The 21337-nt window shown below is 55.8% G+C and overlaps 2 protein-coding genes across 11 annotated transcripts; one reads left to right on the forward strand and one right to left on the reverse strand.

Moving 5' to 3' along the window:
- The first annotated feature begins 413 nt into the window (after positions 1 to 413).
- Positions 414 to 18253, forward strand: LOC138750713 (palmitoyltransferase ZDHHC5-like). 10 transcript variants are annotated; one of them, XM_069912794.1, is made up of 13 exons: positions 414 to 515; positions 9331 to 9736; positions 10138 to 10360; positions 11809 to 11930; positions 12309 to 12466; positions 13729 to 13901; positions 14212 to 14314; positions 14550 to 14641; positions 15040 to 15172; positions 15414 to 15537; positions 16206 to 16324; positions 16948 to 17288; positions 17751 to 17940. In XM_069912794.1, the coding sequence occupies exons 3-13, from the start codon at positions 10257 to 10259 to the stop codon at positions 17911 to 17913; spliced, it is 1632 nt and encodes a 543-aa protein (XP_069768895.1). In that variant the 5' UTR covers positions 414 to 515; positions 9331 to 9736; positions 10138 to 10256; the 3' UTR covers positions 17914 to 17940. The 10 variants fall into 10 exon arrangements, with proteins under 10 accessions (XP_069768895.1, XP_069768897.1, XP_069768900.1 ...); XM_069912796.1 differs by lacking the exon at positions 414 to 515 and adding an exon at positions 921 to 969; XM_069912799.1 differs by lacking the exon at positions 414 to 515 and adding an exon at positions 998 to 1138 and having other exon boundaries at positions 15040 to 15118.
- On the reverse strand, positions 18196 to 21334 carry LOC138750709 (vacuolar protein sorting-associated protein 37B-like). Its single transcript, XM_069912785.1, has 6 exons — positions 21287 to 21334; positions 20977 to 21064; positions 20557 to 20684; positions 20076 to 20247; positions 19845 to 19927; positions 18196 to 19693 (listed from the first exon to the last, which is right to left on the reverse strand). Exons 1-6 carry the CDS (start codon positions 21332 to 21334, stop codon positions 18758 to 18760), a joined length of 1455 nt encoding a protein of 484 aa, XP_069768886.1. The 3' UTR covers positions 18196 to 18757.
- Positions 21335 to 21337: the final 3 nt, after the last annotated feature.

The raw sequence follows: 21337 nt of genomic DNA on the forward strand, positions 1-21337 counted from the left end.
GGGGTTTCAGAGACATGGAGGGGACTGGCGGGGGATACCGAGACAGAAAGGGGTGTCGGGGAGCGTAGTGGGGGTGGGGGGGGGTTACAGAGACTGGGAGGGGTGTGGGGGACCGGAGGGGTGTTAGAGACGGAGGAGTGTCGGGGATTGGAAAGGGTTGCAGACAGGGAGGTGTCGGGTAGCGTAGGGGGTTACAGAGGCAGGGAGGGGGTCGGGAACCAGAGGATGTAACAGAGACAGGGTGGGGTATAGGGGTCCGGAGGGAGTTACAGAGACAGGGAGAAGTGTCGGGGACAGGAGGGGCTACGAGACAGAGAGGTGGTAACCCTTGCAGGGCGGTTGCCCCTCTCCGTGCCGTCACAGCGGGATTCCGCTCTGGGATTGGCTGGGTCCGACGGGAGTGGCAGGCCTGGTTCTCCCACCGCGCTTCATGACGCCACAAAGGGTTCTCGGCGGCGGTGTGATTGGTCCGCGAGGGGGGAGAGCGAGGCCGGAGCCTCTCGCTGTAATTGCAGGTGAGTGACAGGAGAGTAGCAGCCCCCTATCAATCGTTCATTGATATGAGAACCCGAAAGTCACAATGGAGTGGGGCGGTCTTCACCCGCTGGTGATTGGCTGGGCGCCGATAATTGACATACACACACTTCGTCATGATAGATGGGCTTTGAATGGCTGGCTGTAAGGAAGTCACGTCCGCGCCCTCTGATTGGCCGTGCTTGGTCGGGTGGACGGGCTTGATATACTCACTCTGCCTTCCCAGCCAATCCCCTCTCCCTCTGCTGCCCCGCTCGGGAGACTGACAGGCAGCTTGCCTCCGCGTGCCTTCAACATCCTACGGCTGATTGGCTACCGACAGTGGACGTCACATTCCCCTCACCTGCGCGCCCGCTGATTGGTTAGCTAGGGTAGGTCGGCCAGCCCATTGGAAAGGGCGGAGTGGGGCGGGGATTAAGCAAATGAGCGGCCCAGGTGAGCGTAAGCCAAGGGTCGCGCTCGCGGGCTCCCCCTTTTCCTGCCCTCCCCACTTTCCCGTCGCCGCCATCTTTTCCCCCCCCTTCCCGTCGCCATCTTGTCCTCCCTTCCCGCCAAAATCGGGCTAACCCCCCCCCCCTCAGAAAATGACTGCCCGGTCGCTGAGGTAAAGGGGACGGGGGAGGGGGGACGGGGGAGGAATGTAGATGGGGAGGGTTGTCACTACTCGAGGCCCAGGCTGCGGCCTAGTCCAGGGCTTAGGGCCCCGGGGGGGATTAAAGAGGTTTATCGGGGGAGGGCGGCGCGGGGACTTCTAACGGGGGGGTAAATACGTTTATTGGTAAAAATGTTTATCGGGGTGTTATATACATTTATCGGGGGTTAAATACGTTTATCGGGGAGTAAATATGTTTATCAGGTAGATAGGTTTATTGGGGAAGTAAATACATTAATCGGAGAGTTAAATACGTTTATATGGGGGTGAATGTTTATCGGGCTGGTCAAATCTGTTTTTCGGGAGGTGAATACGTTTAATGGGGGTGAATGTGTTCATTGAAGTGTTAAATACGTTCATCGGGGGGTGAATAGGTTTATCGTGGGTTAAATACGGTTATTGGGAGGTAAAATATGTTTAATGGGGTCTGAATACGTTTATCGGGGATGAATACTTTATCGGAGGGTGAATACGTCCATCGGGGTGGTAAATACGTTCATCAGCGGTAAATACATTCATCCGGAGGGGTAAATATGTTTATTGGGCATGAATACTTCATCGGTGGGTGAATATGTCCATCGTGAGTAGGTCTATTGGGGGTAAATATGTTCATCGGGGGGTGAATACGTCCATCGTGAGTGGGTCTATCGAGGGTAAATACATTCATGGGGGGTGAATACGTCCATCGTGAGTCGGTCTATCGGGGGGGTAAATATGTTCATTGGGCAGTAAATACGTTCATCAGGGTGGGTGAATATGTTTATTGGGCATGAATACTTTATCGGTGGGTGAATACGTCCATCGTGAGTAGGTCTATCGAGGGTAATACGTTCATCGGGGGTGAATACGTCCATCGTGAGTCGGTCTATCGGGGGGTAAATACATTTATCGGGGGGTAAATACATTTATCAGGGGGGGGGAAATACATTTATCGGGGGTAAATACATTTATCGGGGGTAAATACATTTATCGGGGGTAAATACATTTATCGGGGGTAAATACATTTATCGGGGGTAAATAAATTTATCGGGGGGTAAATATGTCCATCGGGGGGTGAATACGTCCATCGGGGGGTGAATACGTCCATCGGGGGGTGAATACGTCCATCGGGGGGTGAATACGTCCATCGGGGGGTGAATACGTCCATCGGGGGGTGAATACGTCCATCGGGGGGTGAATACGTCCATCGGGGGGTGAATACGTCCATCGGGGGGTGAATACGTCCATCGGGGGGTGAATACGTCCATCGGGGGGTGAATACGTCCATCGGGGGGTGAATACGTCCATCGGGGGGTGAATACGTCCATCGGGGGGTGAATACGTCCATCGGGGGGTGAATACGTCCATCGGGGGGTGAATACGTCCATCGGGGGGTGAATACGTCCATCGGGGGGTGAATACGTCCATCGGGGGTGAATACATTAATCGGGAGGGTAAATACATTCATCAGGGGTTAAATACATTCTTCACTGGGTAAATAAGTTCATCAGGGGTGAATACGTTCATCGGGGGTTGAATACGTTTATCGGGGAGTTAAATAAGTTTATCGGGGTGAAGATGTTTATCGGGTGGTGAATAAATTTATCAAGGTGAATATGTTTATCGGGGGGTTAAATACGTTTATATAGAGGATAAATACATTTATCGGCGGGTGAATATATTGGGGCAGAATTTGTTAATCGGAGGGTGAATATGTTTATTGGGAGTGAATATGTTCATAATTTTTAAAGGGGTAAATACTCTCTTTTGGGGGTGAATATGTTCATCGGGGTGAATACATTTAGTGGGGGTAAATACGTTCATCGGGCGGTAAATATGTTCATCGGTAAATATGTTCATCGGGAGGGTGAATACATTCATCGGGGGGTAAATATGTTCGTCGGGAGTTGAATACGTTCTTCGGGGTTTGAATACGTTCATCGGGGGTTTAAATACATTAATTGGGGCAGTTAAATACGTTCATCGGGGGGTTGAATACGTTCATGGGGGTTAAATACGTTCATCGGGGGGGGTTAAAAACATTCATCGGGAGTTGAATACATTCATCGGGGTTTGAATACGTTCATCTGGGTGATTAAATACTTTCATCAGGGGGTAAATACGTTCATCAGGGGGTTGAATACATTCATCGGGGGGTAAATATGTTCATCAGGAGTTGAATATGTTCATCAGGGGTTAAATACATTTATGGGGGGGTGGGTTAAATACGTTTATTGGGGGTGAATACATTTATGGGGTGAATAAGTTTATTGGTGGGGTAAATACATTTATCAGGAGGGTTAAATACGTTCATCGGGGGGGAGGTAAATATGTTCATCGGGGTTGAATATGCTAATTGGGGGTTAAATACATACATTGGGGGGTAAATATTCATCGGGTGTTAAATATGTTAATCGGGGGTTAAATACGTTCATCGGGGGGTGAATACGTTCATGGAGGGGTAAATACGTGTATCGGGGTTAACTACATTTATTGAGGGGGGTTTAAAACATGTCCTGTGGTGTCAAGGTGGGGGGGTCGGTTTAAAATTACCTATATCTAAATACATCCATCTATATACACACATATCTACACCCACACATATCTATCTACACACACATCTATCCACACGTATCTACACCCACACATATCTACACACACATATCCATCTATACACACACACATCTACACACACACATCTATCTACACACACAAGTCCATCCATACACACACATCCATCTTCACATATCTACACACACATGTATCTACACACATATCAATGTGTACAAACACATTTACACCCACATATCTACTCACACACATCCATCTATACAAACATATCTAGATACACATATCTACACCCACACATCCATCTACACACCTGTATCCATACACTCAAGTCCATCTATACACACATCCATCTTCACATATCTACACATACACCCATCTACACACACATCAATCTGTACAAACACATCTACTCCCACTCATCTACACACACAAGTCCATCTATACACACACATTCATCTTCACACACACATATCTACATACACACATCCATCTATATACACATCCATCTATACAAACATATCTACACATACACATCTATCTATACACACATGCATCTACACACATACACATCTATATATACACATATCTGCACACACACATCTACACACACACACATCTACTCACACACATCCATCTATACAAACATATCTACACCCACACATCCATCTACACCCACACACCCATCTACACACATGTATCTACACACATCAATCTGTACAAACACATATCTACTCCCACACATCTACACACACAAGTCCTATATACACACAAATTCATCTTCACACACACATATCTACATACACACATCCATCTATATACACACACATCCATCTTCACACATCTACACCCACACATAACTACACACACCATCTACTCATTTATCTACACACATCAATCTGCACAAACACATATCTACACACATATCTACTCTTACATATATCTACACACACATCCATCTATACAAACATCTACACACACACATCCATCTACACACCTGTATCTACACACACATCAATCTGTACAAACTCATATCTACACACACATCCATCTACACATACACACATCTACACAATTACATCCATCTATACATATCTACACAAACACGTCCATCTATACACATTCATATCTATACACACACATATCAGCACACACATCCATCTATACACATACATATCTATACATACACATCCATCTATACACACACATCCATCTACACACCTGTATCTACAAATACAAGTCCATCTGCACACTCACACATCTATACACACACATCCATCTACACACTCACACATCTATACACACACATCCATCTACACACACACATACCTACACACACATCCATCTTCACATATCTACACAGACTTCCATCTATACAGACACATTCACACACACATCCATCTATACACACATCCAACTACACACGCACATCTCTACACACATATCTATACATCCATCTACACACACACACACCCATCTACTTATGCACATCTTTACACTCACACATCCATCTGCACAGACATATCTACCCACACCCATCTATACACACACACACATCCATCTATACACCCATATCTACACCCACACATCTATAAACACATCCATCTACACACACACACATACCTACACACACATCCATCTTCACATATCTACACCCACACATATCTACACAGACTTCCATCTATACACACATAATTCACACACATCCATCTACACACACATATCTACACATCCATCTACACACACACACATCCATCTACACACGCACATCCATCTATACACACACATATCTACACGCACACATCCATCTTTGCACAAAGAGACCTTGGAGGATTGGGACCAGCACAGTTAATGGTGGAGGACAGAGTGACCTTGGGGTACAGGGCCCGACACAGAGAACGGCGGGGTAGAGAGAGACCTTGGGAGACAGGACCTGACACGGTGAACGATGGGGAACAGAGAGACCTCGGGGTATGGGGTCCGACACGGGAATTAGTAGGGGACAGAGAGATCTTGAGATACAGGGCCTGACACGGTGAACGGTAGGGTACAGAGAGACCTTGGGGGATGGGGCCTGACACGGTGAACGGCAGGGAACAGACATACCTCAAGGTATGGGGACCGACACGGTGAATGGTACGGGACAGAGAGACCTTGGGGTATGTAGCCCGACACAGTGAACAGTGGGGAATGGAGAGACCTCGGGGTATGGGGACCGACACAGTGAACGGTGGGGAAACGAGAGATCTCAGGATACGGGAACTGACATGTGAACGATGGGGGCGGAGAGACCTCAGGGTACGGGGAACGACATAGTGAATGGTGAGGAATGGAGAGACCTCGGAGTACATGGACAGACATGATGAATGGTTGGCCACAGAGAGACCTCGGGGTTCGGGGGCCGACACGGTGAACGGTGGGGTCGGAGAGACCTCGAGGTATGGGGACCAACACGGTGAATGGTAGAGAATGGAGAGACCTTGGGCTATGGGGACCGACACTGTAAACAGTGGGGGACGGAGAGACCTTGAGGTATGGGGACTGACACGGTGAATGGCGGGGGACAGAGAGACCTTGGGGTACGGGGACCGATACGCTGAATGGCGGGGAGCAGAGAGCCCTCGGGTTACAGGGACTGACACGGTGAATGGTGGGGAATGGAGAGACCTCGGTACGGGGAACGGAGAGTCCTCGGGGTATGGGGATCGACACAGTGAACAGCAGGGAATGGAGAGACCTCAGGGTACGGGGACCAACATGGTGAACGGTGAGATCTGACCTGGTGTGGGCCAGTGCAGGGCTTCAACGGGTTAATCCGTGGAAGGAGGGCACTATGTCAGTCGACATTGACAGTTTGCCCTCGAGCATGGGAGGTGTGCAGGAACCTTTCACTTGGTTTCAGAGAGCATTTGTTTTCCTTGATCGGCAGCCAGAAGACGCAGATCGCAGGCAAGACGGGGGTGGGGGCTGCAAGGGTATCCAAGGGGTAGAATTGATCTCTCAACTAATGGTTGGGATCAGGAAGGAGGTCAGGGCATTGAGATTGGGAGGGACTCAGGGAAGGTGGGGAGATCTGGGAGAGATGAACGACAGTAGATTGGGGGAGCGAAGAAGGTTGGGAGGGGTGCAAGATGAATCGTATACTTTTCGGTTGTCCAGCAGGACGATTCAATTCACCCGACCCAACTTGGAGAGGAAGTGCATGGGCATTCATCTATACATACACACATCTATACACACATCCATCTTCACATATCTACACCAACACATATCTACACACACACCCATCTACACACATCAATCTGTACATACACATATCTACTGTCAAAAGTATTTGTGGATGGGATGGGGTGACAGGGACCGATCCGTGGGTGGGATGGGGCTGGAGGGACGTGGGGTGGGTGGGAGGGACGGATCTGTGTATGGGACAGGGTTAGAGGGATGTGGGCCAGGTGGAAGGGAAGGATCCTGGAAAGGACAGGGCTGGAAGGACGTGGGGTGGGTGGGAGGGATGGATCGTGTGTGGGTCGGGGCTGGAGGGACGTGGGACAGGTGGGAGGGAAGGATCTGTGGACAGGACGGGGCTGGAGGGACATGGGGTGGGTGGGAGGGACTGCGTCAGAAGTGATCGACTGGGTTCCTCGCAGGAGAACAGAGGGGCCTCGGGGTTCGGGACCGACACGGTGAACGGAGGGGAGTGTTGTAGAACAGAGAGACCTCGGGATATGGGGACGGATAAGGTGAACGGTGGGGAACGGAGAGACCTCAGGGTATAGGGACTGACACGGTGAACAGAGGGGAACAGTGAGATCTTGGGGTAGGGGTATGGGGACTGACAAGGTGAACGAAGGGAAATGGAGAAACCTCTTGGTATGGGCACAGAGACCTCGAGGTATGGGGACCAATACGGTGAACGGTGGGGAACAGAGAGACCCTGGGGTATGGGGACCGACATGGTGAATGGTGGGGGACAGAGAGACCTCAGGGTATGGGGCCAGAAACGGTGAACGATGGGGACAAGAGAGTCTTTGGGTTACGGCGACCGACATGATGATTGGGGGGGAACAGAGAGACCTCGGGGTATGGGGACCGACATGATGAACGGTGAGGAACAGAGAGACCTCAGGGTACAAGGACCAACATGGTGAACAGTGGGGAACGGAGAGACCTCGGGGTACAGGGACTGACATGGTGAATGATGGGGAGTGTCGTAGAACAGAGAGACCTCATGGTACAGGGACCAACACGATGAATGGTGGGGAGTGTTGGAGAACAGAGAGACCTTGGGGTATGGGACCAACACGATGAACGTTTGGAAACGGAGAGACCTCGGGATACGGGGATTGACACACTGAAGGGAGGAGAACAGAGAGAACTCAGGGTACGGGGACCAACACGGTGAACGGCGACACATCTGTGTATAGGGACTGACATGGCGAACGGTGGGGAACAGAGAGACCTCGGGGTACAAGGACAGACACAGTGAATGGTGGGAAACGCAGAGACCTTGGGGTATGGGGACCGACAGGGTGAAAGGTGAGGGCACGAGAGATGACAGGATACAGGGACTGACACGGTGAATGGTGGGGAATGGAGAGACCACGGGGTACGGGAACCGACACGGCAAATGGTGGGGGGTGGAGATACCTCTGGTTACGGGGACTAACACAGTGAACAGTGGGGAAACGGCGAATGGTGAGGATGAGAGGGACCTTGGGGTACGGGGACCAACACTGAATGGTGAGGACAAGAGAGACTTTGGGGTATGGGGATGACATGGTGAACAGTGGCGAACGGAGAGACATCGATGTATGGGGACTGACATGACGAACGGTGGCGAACGGGGAGACCTCGGGGTGTGGGGACCAACAGGCTGAACGTTGGGGAATGGAGAGACCTCGGGGTACGGGGACTGACACAGTGAACAGCGGGGAACAGAGACACCTTGGAGTATGGGGACCGACATGGTGAATGGTGGGGGACCGAGAAATCTCACGCTATGGGGACCGACATGGTGAACAGTGGGGAACGGAAAGACCTCAGGCTACGGGATTGACACGGAATGGTGGGGAGTGGAGAGACCTTGGGGGATGAGTACCGATATGGTGAACGTGGGAGACAGAGAGACCTCGGGGTATGGGGGCCGACACGGTGATTGGTGGGGAACAGAGATACCTCGGGGTACGGGAACAGACATGGTGTACGGCGGGGAACGGAGAGACCTCGGGGTACGGGGACTGGTACGCTGAATGGCGGGGAGCGGAGAAACCTTGGGTTACGGGAACCGACACGGGGAACGGAGAGACCTTGGAGTATGGGGACCGACACGGTGAACAGTGAGGATGAGAGAGACCTCGGCTTATGGGGATCGACATGATGAACGGTGGGACCGAGAGATCTTGCGCTACAGGGACTGACACGGCGAACGGTGAGGATGAGAGAGACCTCGGGGTACAGGGACCAACACGGTGAACAGTGAGGATGAGCGAGACCTCGGCCTATGGGGATCGACATGGTGAACGGTGGGGAGATGGTCCCTCGGAAGGTTTCCCCTCCCGTTCTGAATTCTGACCCTATTGTTTTCCCTCCGGGAACAGGAAGAAGAGGAAACAGCTGATCGGGACGACAGGAACCTGCAGCTCTCCATTGCAGGCCGCTGCTTTCTCCACTGAGAACCTGCCTACTGACAAGCATCGTCCCAGGCGGGCTGACAGGCTTTGTGCTCCCCTCGCCACACTCTCCCCCCCCTCTGCTGGGACCCACTAAGGAGCAGGAGGGGAGGGGAGTAGAGGGGGAGGGGATAAGGGAAAGGAGTCTTTGGACTTGGGCAAGATCCGGTGACAATCTGTGTGTCCCCTCTCCTCCCCTTGACGTTCTCCCCCCCCCTCACCTCATTCCGACCTGTTGGTTGAATATCTCTGACCCGCTCCCGCAAGAGGAAGGGACCTGGGATCTGGAGAACGCACCTCCTCTTCTGATCGTTGTTAGACACGGGAGACAAAGGTAAACAGAGCACTGTCCCCAACAACCCTCCCCGTCTCTGTAAACCCCTCTGGTTCCTTACATCCATCCCCATCTCTGTAACCCCCTCCAGACCCTGACTTCCCTCCCTGTCTCTGTAACTCCCTCCGGTCCCCAACACCCCTCCCTGTCTCTGTAACCCCCTCCAGTACCCAACATCGCTCCCTGTCTGTAACCCCCTCGGTCCCCGACTCCCCTCCCTATCTCTATCCCCCCTCTGGCCCCCTACATCCCTCCATGTCTGTGTAACCTTCTCCGGCCCCCTACATCCCTCCATATCTCTGTAACCCCCCCCTCTCCAGGTCCCCTACACCCCTCCCCGTCTCTCTAAACTTGCCAACACATCTCCGTATTTGTAACCCCTTTTCTTTCTCCTCGATCAGGCTAGAGTTCGGAGGCAGTGACCCCATCCCCTCCTGCCACCTCCTCCTCTCCCCCCCCTCTCCCTCCCCCACCCCACTGAGCTTGCTATGGTACTGACCATCTGCTGCTTCCAAACACAATGCCCTTGGGGAGTCGGAAGGAATTCAATCCCAGCAAGTACATCCCGGTCTTGGCAGCGACAACCTTCCTGGTGGGCTCCACCTCGCTGTTCTTCGTGTTCCCGTGAGTGTCCTTGGGGAGGGGATGGGTAGTTGGGTGAATTGGTTTGTGTTGGTCTCCAAGGCCCCTCTGTTCTATGACACTCCCCACCATTCACCGTGTCGGTCCCTGTCGCCCAAGGTCTCTCCATTTTCCACCGTTCACCATGTCGGTCCCCGTATGCTGAGGTCTCCCCATTCACTGTGTCGAATCCTGTACCCCGAGGTCTCTCTGTTCCTCATCGTTCACCGTGTCGGTCGCCATACCCTGAGGTCTGTCCGTTCCCCACCCTTCACAGTGTCAGTCCCCGTATCCTGAGGTCCCTCTGTTTCCCACTGTTCACCGTGTCGGTTCCAGTACCCCGGGGCCTCTCCACTCCCCACTGTTCACCGTGTCGGTCCCCATACCCCAAGGTCTCTCCATCGTTCGCAGGTGTCGGTCCCCGTACCCGAGGTCTCTCTGTTCCCCACCATTCACCGTGTCGGTCTCCATACCCCTTGGTCTCCCTGTTCCCCATCGTTCACCGTGTCGGTCCCCGTACCCCGAGGTTCTTTTGTTACACAGAGAGCTGTAGGTCTATGAGCTGGGAGACAGGGTGTTGGTTTCGGGGTGGGGGGGGCCATTGAGATAGATTTGAAAAATATTTGTGGATGGGATGGGGTGACAGGGACCGATCCGTGGGTGGGATGGGGCTGGAGGGATGTGGGGCGGGTGGGAGGGACGGATCTGTGTATGGGACAGGGTTAGAGGGATGTGGGCCAGGTGGAAGGGAAGGATCTGTGGACAGGACGGGGCTGGAGGGACATGGGGTGGGTGGGAGGGACGGATTGGTGGGTGGGACAGGGCTGGAGGGTTGTGGGGCAGGTGGGTGGGACTGATCCGTGGACGGGACTGGTTTGGGCAGACGTAGGACAGTTAGCACCAGGGTAGGTGGGGCAGTTTTGACGGCTGGGACTCGTCGAATAACACCTGGCAGCCAGCCCCAGCCTCGGGGAGGTGAGTCAGTGTTGGGTGGGTTGAAGCGAACTTCGTTCAGTATTCGCCCTTAGCGTGCACCTTGCAAATTCAGGGTGTGTGTCTCAGAGGGTGGGGTCGTGTTCACGTCTCTCCCCATTTCCTACCCAGAATGGGGGTGGGGGGGGCAAGGTGAGCAAGGGGTCCCAGCACATAATGTGATTAGTGGGGGCCGAGGTTGACAGGGGCACTGGGGTCTGGGACTGGACACAGAGTGGGATCGTGGGCTCTCCCAGGACTGTACCTCTCACTCCCCTGCCTCTCTCATTTCTCTCTCCCAAATTCCCCTCTCTCGTTCCTTCATCTCGATCCCTCCTCCTGTCCCGTTCCAATTCTCTCTTCTCCCGTTTCTCTGTTCCCATTCTCCCAAGCCCCCCCCCCCCCATTTTCTCTCATTCCCTTGCCTTCTCTTTCTCATTTCCTATTCTTCCCCCAAACCCCCACATCCTCACCCACAGGTGCCCTTGGCTGAGTCAGACCTTCACCCCAGTTGTTCCAGTCTACAACGTGATCATCTTTCTCTTCGTTCTGGCCAACTTCTGCAAGGCCACATTCATGGATCCGGGCATCTATCCCCGAGGTGAGTCCGAGTGTGTCCTCCATCTCCCATCGTTCACCTTGTTGGTCCCCGTACCCTGAGGTCTCTCTGTTCCCCACCGTTCACCATGTCGGTCCCAAACCCTGAGGTCTTTCTGTTCCCCACCGTTCACCATGTCGGTCCCAAAACCTGAGGTCTCTCTGTTCCCCACCGTTCACCATGTCGGTCCCAAACCCTGAGGTCTCTCTGTTCCCCACCTTTCACCGTGTCGGTTCCCATACTCCGGCATCTCTCCGTTCCCCACAGTTCACCCGTGTCAGTCACCGTCCCCCGAGGTCTCTCCGTTCTACTACACTCCCCCACGGTGGTCTCTCCCCTCCTGCCATCTTCATTTTGCCCTTTCCCCTACTCCCAACACAGCCGACGAAGATGAGGACAAGGACGAAGATTTGCGGGCTCCACTCTTCAAGAATGTGGAGATCAGGGGGATCCAGGTCCGGATGAAGTGGTGTTCCACCTGCCGCTTCTACCGTCCACCACGCTGCTCTCACTGCAGTGTCTGTGATAACTGCGTCGAGGTGGGTGTCCTTGCGGCGGGCCCAGCGCTCCCTTCCTGGGATGTTGCTCAGACGTCAGGGATTGAGTTACAGAGAAAGGGTCAACAGGTTTGTGACTTTTATCCCCTGAAGATTTACTGGGACGTTGCCCGGACGTCAGTAACTAAGTTACAGGGAAAGGGTCAACAGGTTTGGGACTTTATCTCCTGAAGATTTACTGGGATGTTGCCCAGACGTCAGGGACTGAGTTACAGGGAAAGGCTCAATGGGTTTGGGATTTTATCCCCTGAAGATTTACTGGGATGTTGCCCGGACGTCAGGGACTGAGTTACAGGGAAAGGGTCAACAGGTTTGGGACTTTATCCCCTGGAGGGTAGAAGAACAAGGGGGAGATTTGATGTTTAAAATGGGGGGGGGGAGGGGGAAACAGACAGAGTCAATGTGGTGGGAGGCGGTGTTTTTTTTCCCCCCACTTTTTTTTTTAATTTTAATTTTTGTTCCTTTGTGTTTTCCTTTGTTTTTTCTGACTTTTCTGGAGAGGGCTGGAGTTCACCGTCCGGCCACTACTCCATCACGTGACTCCCCCTCTTTTTTCCCCCCACTGAGGGGAAAAACCAAAGGAGAAAGCGGAAAGATTTAGGGGGAACTTCTTCACACGGAGAGCGGAGGTGGTGAATGTGGACTGGTTTTAAAGTTTAAGAGGAATTTGGAGAGGTACATGGATGAGAGGGGGAGCAGGATTAGAGTTCGCCACAGACAAGAAGGGACTGTTACCTTTCCTGGAATGTTCTAAAGTTTTGCTTTCATGAGGGGTCTAGGGATTGGCCGGAGATCATTGCAGGGGAGTCGTGGGATGCATGGGACCAACACGGTGAATGGTGGAGAACAGAGTGACCTCAGGGTATGGGGACCGACAGGGTGAACAGTGGGGAATGGAGAGACCTTGGGCTACGGGGACTGACACGCTGAATGGTGGGGAACGGATAGATCTCAGGCTATGGGGATTGACACGGTGAATGGAGAGACTGCAGGGTATGGTGACCGACACGGTGAACCGTGACCTCTGGATACGGGGACCGACATGGTGAACGCTGGGGAACAGAGAGACTTAGGGGTATGGAGACCGATACAGTTAACAGTGGGAAACGGAGAGACCTCGGGGTACGGGGACCGACACGGTGAATGGTGAGGAACAGAGAACTCAGGGCACGGGGACCAACACGGTGAAAGGTGGGGAACGGAGAGACTGTCATCAACCTCTAACCCTCCCCCTCCTCCCACAGGAGTTTGATCACCACTGCCCCTGGGTGAACAACTGCATCGGACGCAGGAACTACCGGTACTTTTTCCTGTTCCTCATCTCCCTCACAACCCACATCGTGGGCATTTTCTTCTTCGCCCTAGTCTATCTGCTCCATCACCTTGACCGGATCTCCAGCGTCCACTCTGCTGTGACGTATCCTTCCGGGAGAGGGAGAGAGTCGGGGTGGGGTGGGGAGGGGAAGGCAGAGAGGAGTGGGAAGGGAGGGGGAGAGGGAAGGTGTGGGAAGAGGGGAGGGGGTAGAGGGTGGGTGGGGGAGGAGGGTAGGTGGAGGGGAGAGGGAGGAGGGGAAGTGGTGGGGTGGGCGGAGGGAAGAGAGGGAACGGGCAGAGGGGTGGGGAGTGAAGGGCAGGGTTGGGGGAAGAGGGTAGTGGAGAGATGAGAGGTGGTGAGGGGGGGGGGAGCTCCTCTTCCTGCTGGTTCCCCCCTTGACCCTGGACCCCAGAGTGGCGGTGATGTGCGTGGCCGGCCTGTTCTTCATCCCCGTGGCAGGACTCACTGCCTTCCACCTCGTCCTGGTGGCTCGTGGCCGAACCACCAACGAGCAGGTAGATCCCCACCCCCTCCCTGCCTGCCCCTGGTGGGGGTGGGTTTACACACTCTGAGGTCAGGGGTGGTTGGTTCAGGGAAAAGCCCCCTCTCCCTATTTCCCCCCTTCTCTCCCTCCCTTCCCCCCTCCCCCCGTGAGAGGGGAAGGACAGGTCCCCGTTATCTGGGAGAGGGTTAGACGAAAGGGTGGGGGCAGAGAGGGTCCCATCTCATGGCCTCTGCTCCCCACAACAGGTGACGGGGAAGTTCCGGGGTGGGGTGAACCCTTTCACCCAAGGATGCTGGAGGAACACCTCGTACATGCTGTGTAGCTCACAGTCGCCCAGGTCAGTCTGTCGTGTCGTCCCTGTCCCCCCCCATTCTCGTTCTCTCCCCGTTCCCTCCCTTCTCCGCTCTCATTCCCTCCCTCCCCTCCTTGGACCTTCCCTCACTTTCCTCCCTCTCACCTTCCCTCCCTTCCTGTTTCCCTCCGTTGTCATTCCCTCCCTCCCCTCTATTCCATCTCTCCCTATCCATCTTCTCACCTTCCTTCCCTCCATTATCGTTCCCTCCTTCCCCATCCCCCTCTGTTCTTGTTCCCTCCCTCTCCCGTCCCCTCACCTTCCTCTGACCATCCCTCCCCTCCCCTCTGTTCGTTCTCATTCCCTCTTATCTTCCCACACCCCCGTCCTGTTGTTCACCCTGTCCTCCCCCCCCCTCACTCTCCCCACTCTTGTTCCCGCAGGTACCTGTCCCAGGAGAAGCGGGAGTACCCGATCCCCCTGGAGACGCCCTTCGTGAGGCCGGCCATCTCGGACGCCGAGGTCACTGTCAAACTGATGGACAATGGGGTTCAGACCAGGCTGGAACGGAACCGGGTAACGGGAGGGGGCGAGACTGGGGCAGGGGTGGGAGTAGGTGAGGCAGTCCCTCGCGTCCTGCAGTGGTTCCCCAAGATGTTTACACTCAGATGCCAGGCATTGCAAGATGGGCCGAAGGGCCTGTTACTGTGACAGATCGAAATATTTTAAATCTGCCTCTTCTCTCTCCTCCCTTTCCTCCTTCCCCATCTCCCTATCCCCTTCCTCCTCCCATCCAACCCACTCCCCCCCCCCCCAGTTGAGGTGTAGCCTGACGATCATGGAGAGCCAATCTGCGGATGCTGAGCCCCCCCCCCCTCCGAAGCCCAACCTGGCCCGTTTCTCCGGCCTGCGGACGCACCTCACGTTGGCTACCGGCGAGGGTAAGGATAGTCCGTCATCCAAATCTCCATTTCTCCACACCACGAGCTCTAATCTCCCCGGAAGGCCGCGGGTCCATCTGCAATCCGACCTCCAGCGACCCTACGAGGGGCTCCTGTCTTCCACCGACCACACTCTGTGTGGGCCTGCCCCCCCCAGTCCCCAGGACAGACATGGTGAGGGTGGGGGGGAAATCACTCGACGTCTGGCCCCACTATCTCCAGCGGGTGGGATCGCCCTGGGACAGGGTGTGGAGCTTGCTCTCCCAATACCTGCACAGTGCGTGTGTGTGTGTGGACCCTCACCCTGCGTCAACACTTCCAACCTGACTCTGGTAAACATTTCCCTGTAACTCAGTCCCTGACGTCCGGGCAACGTACCAGTAAATTTTCAGGGGATAAAGCCCCGGACTGGTTGATCCTTTCCATGTAACTCAGTCCCTGACGTCCGGGCAATGTCCCAGTAAATCTTCAGGGGATAAGGACCCAAATCTGTTTATCCTTTCCCTGTAACTCAGTCCCCAATGTCTGGACAACATCCCAGTAAATCTTCAGGGGATAAAGTCCTAAACCCGTTGAACACAGTTCCTGACATCTGGTCCTTGTCTGTCTACGTGTGTGTCATATGCCCCATCGCCTGACTCTCTCCCATTACTTCCATTCCCAAACAGGAAGCAGTCTGATCCATCACTCTGACAACCCTCCCACGCCCACGATGTACAAGTTTCGCCCAGCCTACGTCGATGTTGGACAGAACCACTTCGAACTCAGGCATCCCTACAGCGAGTCGGTGAGACCCCCTCATCCGCCTGCGAGCCCCAGAACATCTACCTTCATTTCCCATCGCCCAGATTACACAGCCACTAGTCCCCGGTCGGTGTCCCTCGGTAATGCTCACCCCGTCCCCTGACACGATCCTGCTCGCGAGCTTCAGGCGGGGTCCCCCCACGCTCTGCACGGCCCACCCCCCCACCGTTGACCGGGTCCCACCTTTGGACCCCGAGGTCCCTCGAAACTGGCCGCTGTCTCTCACCCGGATGCTTTCATGAGGGGTCTAGGTGCTCCCATGTCCCTGGATGTCATGCTAAATCATCTCCCCTCTCTTTACCCTTACCTCTCCCGTCACTCCTATCCCCTCTCCACCCTCACTCCCTTCCCGTCACCCCTCTATTATGTCACCCTCCTCTCTCTCCCCATCACCCCTTTTCCCCCACCCTCACTGTTCCTCTCCTCCACCTCTCTCCACTCCTCCTGTCACCCCTCTCCTCTCTGCCCTCCCGTCACCCCTCTCACACACCCCTCACTGTCCCTCTCTCCCCATCACATCTTTCCCCTCCATTCTGTCACACTTCCCTGTCCTCCCCCACTCACCCCCCCCTCCCTGTCTCCCCCTCCTCTGTATTCCCCCCACAGATCAGCCCGGACAGCTTCCCCCACAGCCAGAGCTACAGGTCAGAGACAAGCCCGGGGACGGAGAGCGACCTGCCCCCCTCGCCCTCGCTGTACAGCAGCGCCCTGCCAGACCCCTCGCCCCCCTCTGGCAGCCCCCTCTCCTCCCGGGGGGCCTGCCCTCTGCCCTCTGACGATGGTGCCACAACTTCCACATCGTACAAGAGCTTGGCCAACGCCCCGGGCTCCCCACCTACCCTGTCCGACAGCCCTGGGTCGGAGACAGCACCTGCCAGAGCTCCCGCCCGCTCACCGGCTCGCTGCTCAGCGGTCCCTGCTCATGGGCGCACGCTTATCAGCCCTGGGTAAGTGGCTGTGACCTCGCCGCGAGGGACAGGGAGAGGGGAGGGGGGAGATAGAGAGGGAGGGGGGGAAGATAAAGAATGGGGAAAAGGGGAGGGGAGACAAGTGGGAGTTGGGATGTGTTCAGTTCTGGGTTTCCCCTGGAGGGTAGGGGAATGAGGGGACGGATTTGATGTTGGGGGCGGGGGGCTTTTTCCCCCACTGAGGGGTCAAATTGAGGAACACAGGTTCAGGGGGAAACGTCCTCACGTCAAAAGCGCGACCCAAGCAGAGGTGGGGACCGCGGGTTGGGTTCAATGTGGAAGAGGAATCCAGACAGGTCCGCGGACTGGTGGGGGGAGGAGGGCGACGGGCTGGGCTCAGGTCAGTGGGATGGGGTGGGTGAATGGTCGGGCACAGACTAGATGAGCGTAATTTCCCCCTTCTTCCCGCCAGTTGTAACACTGACCATCTCTCTCCTGCAGGGACGAGGTGCGGACTCAACCCAACGGACGGCACTGGCTGGCAGGGAAGGCGGAGGGTCGCCCCACGTCACCCCCTCCACTGACAGCTGGGCTCAGCGGCTCTGGTCGGGGAGTCAAGAAGGTGTCTGGAGTCGGGGGGACCACTTACGAGATCTCGGTGTGAGGGGGTGGAGACGTCAGGGTCTCACCCCCATACCCGCCTCCCCTCCTCGTCCCCCCACCCTCCTCATACACTCCCCGTCTACTCATACCCTCCCCCCTCCTCCCATCACACCCTCCCTTCCCCCATCTCTCCTTGTCCCCTCTCTGTGTTGCCACTGGGACCCGGAGTCTGTGCAATGGTGGGGAGGTGGGAGAGCAGCCTTGTGCTCCTGGGGAGGGGCGCGAACCGCCCCTCACCCCTCCACACCCGCTGGTGAGAGATGAAGACTTTTGAAGAAAAAACTTCACAAAAATGTTTTTTTTTATATATATAGAAATAAAGTGAATATTTACTCTGTAAATATCTCTCATTGGCTAACGCCCGATTGGTCCCAGTCACCCCGTTACAGGGAGGGGACGGAGAGGGGGCAGAGGAGACTCACCAGGACGTTACAGGGAGGGGGTAGAGGAGACTCACCGGAATGTTTGTTCTCGGTCACCTCGTTACAGGGAGGGTGTGGAGAGGGGGCAGAGGAGACTCAAGGGGATGTTCGGTCCCGGTCGCCTCGTTACAGGGAGGATGTGGAGAGGGGGCGGAGGAGACTCCCTGGGATTGACAGAGGACAGAAAAGATTGATGGGGAAGTTGCCCAGGCTTCAAGAACCTTGGGTTGTCCATCCAACCTCGCACTGGTTCCGTGTAAAATGCCATCTGCCTCTTCTCGACCCAGGCTTCCCGTGGATCAGTACCACTTGACGAGGTACGAGGGCTCCAGCCCGGATCCGTGTGGGGCGCCACTTGATACGAGGCCCCCAGTCCGGGAAGCGGAGGTCTCGGAATAACCACCATCACCTCCGGGTGCAGCGTCAGTCCTGGATATTTCCCTTTATTCTCAGAACAAGGTACGTGTGGGAGACGGGGCGCGGTGAGACAGAGGTCAGGTGTACACGGTGAACAATTGGGAGCTGAGAGGCGTGGTGGGACAGAGGTCGGGCAGACAGAGTGAAGAGTTGGGCACTGGGGCACAGTGAGTCAGGTTGGGCGTACACAGTCAGGCACGGTGGGTCAGAAGTTGGGCATACATGGTGAATTGTTGGGCACTGAGGGGCGCAGTGGGTCAAAGGTCGGGCATACACGGTGGATGGTCGAGCACTGAGGGGTGCGGTGGGATAGAATTCGGGTGAAGGGGGGGAAGATGGGGTGTGAGGGACGTGGCCAGCACTGGGGTTGGGTGGGAGAGGGGGAGGGACCCTCACCATGGGGGGCCAGAGGGGCGAAGGGGCGGGGGAAGTGATGCCCATGGGTAGGGTAGGGGGCTGTCGGAAGTCGGGGAATCGAAGGAGCTCCCACGGGGTAGGGGGGAGCTCCCACGGGGTAGGGGGAGCTCCTGCCAGGTATGAGGGAGCCTCCCTCTGGGATGAAGAAGCTTCCAGGGACCTGGGAGCCGGGAAGGAGGGGGCAGGGAAGATGGGGGCCAGCTCAGAGGCGGGGATGCCCCGAGGGAAGAGGGAGCTCCCCCACGGTACGTTATGCAGAGGCCGGTGACCGGGAGCGCGGCGGAGGGGTAGGTGGGAGATCCCTGAGAGGAGGGAGCATCCCTGGGGAGGGAGCGAGGAGGGGGCCCGGGGGCCGGGTGGGAGGGAGGGGGGGGGAGGGGGCCGCAGTGGCCGCGGGGAGTGGGCGATGGCCCGCAGCTTCTCCAGGGCGATGCGCCGGGTGTGGGCGCAGCGCCGGAGCTCCGCGAACCGCCCCAGGAACATGTCCAGCACTGTCTGGCCGCTCAGGAAAGCCTCCGTCAACTCCTGCAGAATGGGAGAGACGGTGGGGGGTTAGACGTGGGCGAAAACGCGGGCAGTTTGACGAACAAAATGCAAAAATGCAGTCCAAAGATCAGAGACACCCCCCACCCCCCCAGATCAAGAGCCCATATCCCGTCCAACTACTCCCCCTCACCTCAGACTCTTCCTCCACTTTGGCTACGTCGCCTTCCAGAACAGAGATAAGTTTCTCGGGGTCTGCGTTGGCCAAACACATCTCTGGGAAAGGGATCAACTCGTCAGTCCTGTCACGCCTCCCCGTCTCTGTAACCCCCTCCGGTCCCCGACACGCCTCCCCGTCTCTGTAACCCCCTCCGGTCCCCGACACGCCTCCCGTCTCTGTCACCCCCTCAGCTCCAGGTCTCACCGAGTGCTGCTCTCTTCCCCGTGACCCTCTCGTGGATCTCCTTGAGCTTCTGGTACCTCGCCAGCAGCTGCCCCTTCCCGCCCTCGAGACGGGGCTTCAAGGAGAGGTTGGTCTCGGCCGCGCGCCGATTGGTGGCCAAGCACATCTCCCTCTCCAGTTGGAGGTTCTGAACCTGCAGGACGAGACGAGGTCAATCGCGACCTCTCCTGAGGTCCGTCCGCCTCTCGACCGACCGTGTGTCCTGTCCTCGCTCCCCAGGAACCCGCCACGTTCCCCCCGGTAGTCCCTGTTCCCCACGTTCCCTTCACCGCGCTCGGTCCCTGCATTGATCCCAGTTCCCCACTGTTCCCTGCGTTGGTCCCCGTTCCGAGTCGGGGATTGGATGGGAACCGGTTAAACAGGCTGGTCGACATTTTTTTAGCTCGAAGGTTTCGTTTCGGACAGAAGTGAAAATGAATCCAAGAATCTCTCCCCCTCCTACCTGATCACTGTCCATCACCAGGACGTTCCGTTCCCTCGAGTCCTCGAGAAGCCTCTCAGCCGCGTCCGGGACAGCCCTCGAAGGGTGTTCATTATGGAAACCGGGAGCTGGGGTTCGGCCAGAACCTGCTTGGGGGAGGAGGGGAGGGTGAGAAGGATCGGCCCATAGTTGCTCCCCCATCGACACCCCCCACCCCCTCTCGGCCACGTACTGACCTGCTGATGCAGGGACATGTTGCTGTCCTGATTCCCACAGGTGGAGAGGCTCTCCTGGGGAGAGGGTGGAATAGCAAGCCTCAAAGGGCAGGAAGTCCTCCCCCAATCTCCGAGGACCGCTCGGCTATGCCAGGTCTTCCCAGTCTCGCCCCCTGGTCATCCCAGCCCCGCTCGGCCATCCCAGATCTTGCCCGCGGTCACCCACCTGCAACATCACCGATGACGTAGCCGCCAGCATCCTCCTTCTTGCCTCTCCGACCTCCGTCTGAGGCGTGCGGCCTGGACTCGTCCACCTACGCTGGGAGGAAGGGGGATGCGCCCCATCCTCGGTCTCCCTCAATCCGGATCCACGGGCTCCTCCCTGATCCCCTTCCCAGTGGCACCTGGAGTCTTAAATTATCTTCCCACCCCACCCCCCCCGGCCCCATCCAGTCCCGCCTCCTGATCCGGAACCCCCTCCGGAGTCAAGGTGGTACAGTTGGTCAGGCACAACTCGCCAACGGCCTGGACTGTACCAACATATCAGGCAGCGTGGGGACGTAATATAATCCGGATTCTTCCATCCG

Source organism: Narcine bancroftii, unplaced genomic scaffold, assembly GCF_036971445.1.
Source record: "Narcine bancroftii isolate sNarBan1 unplaced genomic scaffold, sNarBan1.hap1 Scaffold_237, whole genome shotgun sequence".
In the NCBI taxonomy this organism is placed as follows: domain Eukaryota; kingdom Metazoa; phylum Chordata; class Chondrichthyes; order Torpediniformes; family Narcinidae; genus Narcine; species Narcine bancroftii.

Bases quoted from the DNA above. Each gene is read 5' to 3' on its own strand.
- LOC138750709 (XM_069912785.1), bottom strand. From the start codon at position 21,334: ATGGAAGAATCCGGATTATATTACGTCCCCACGCTGCCTGATATGTTG. The intron at 21,065-21,286 runs GTACAGTCCAGG...CTCCCAGCGTAG, and splicing joins CCACGCTGCCTGATATGTTG to GTGGACGAGTCCAGGCCGCA. The intron at 19,694-19,844 runs GTGAGGGGGAGT...CCCATTCTGCAG, and splicing joins AAGTGGAGGAAGAGTCTGAG to GAGTTGACGGAGGCTTTCCT.
- LOC138750713 (XM_069912794.1), top strand. From the start codon at position 10,257: ATGCCCTTGGGGAGTCGGAAGGAATTCAATCCCAGCAAGTACATCCCG. The intron at 11,931-12,308 runs GTGAGTCCGAGT...CTCCCAACACAG, and splicing joins TCCGGGCATCTATCCCCGAG to CCGACGAAGATGAGGACAAG. The intron at 12,467-13,728 runs GTGGGTGTCCTT...CTCCTCCCACAG, and splicing joins TCTGTGATAACTGCGTCGAG to GAGTTTGATCACCACTGCCC.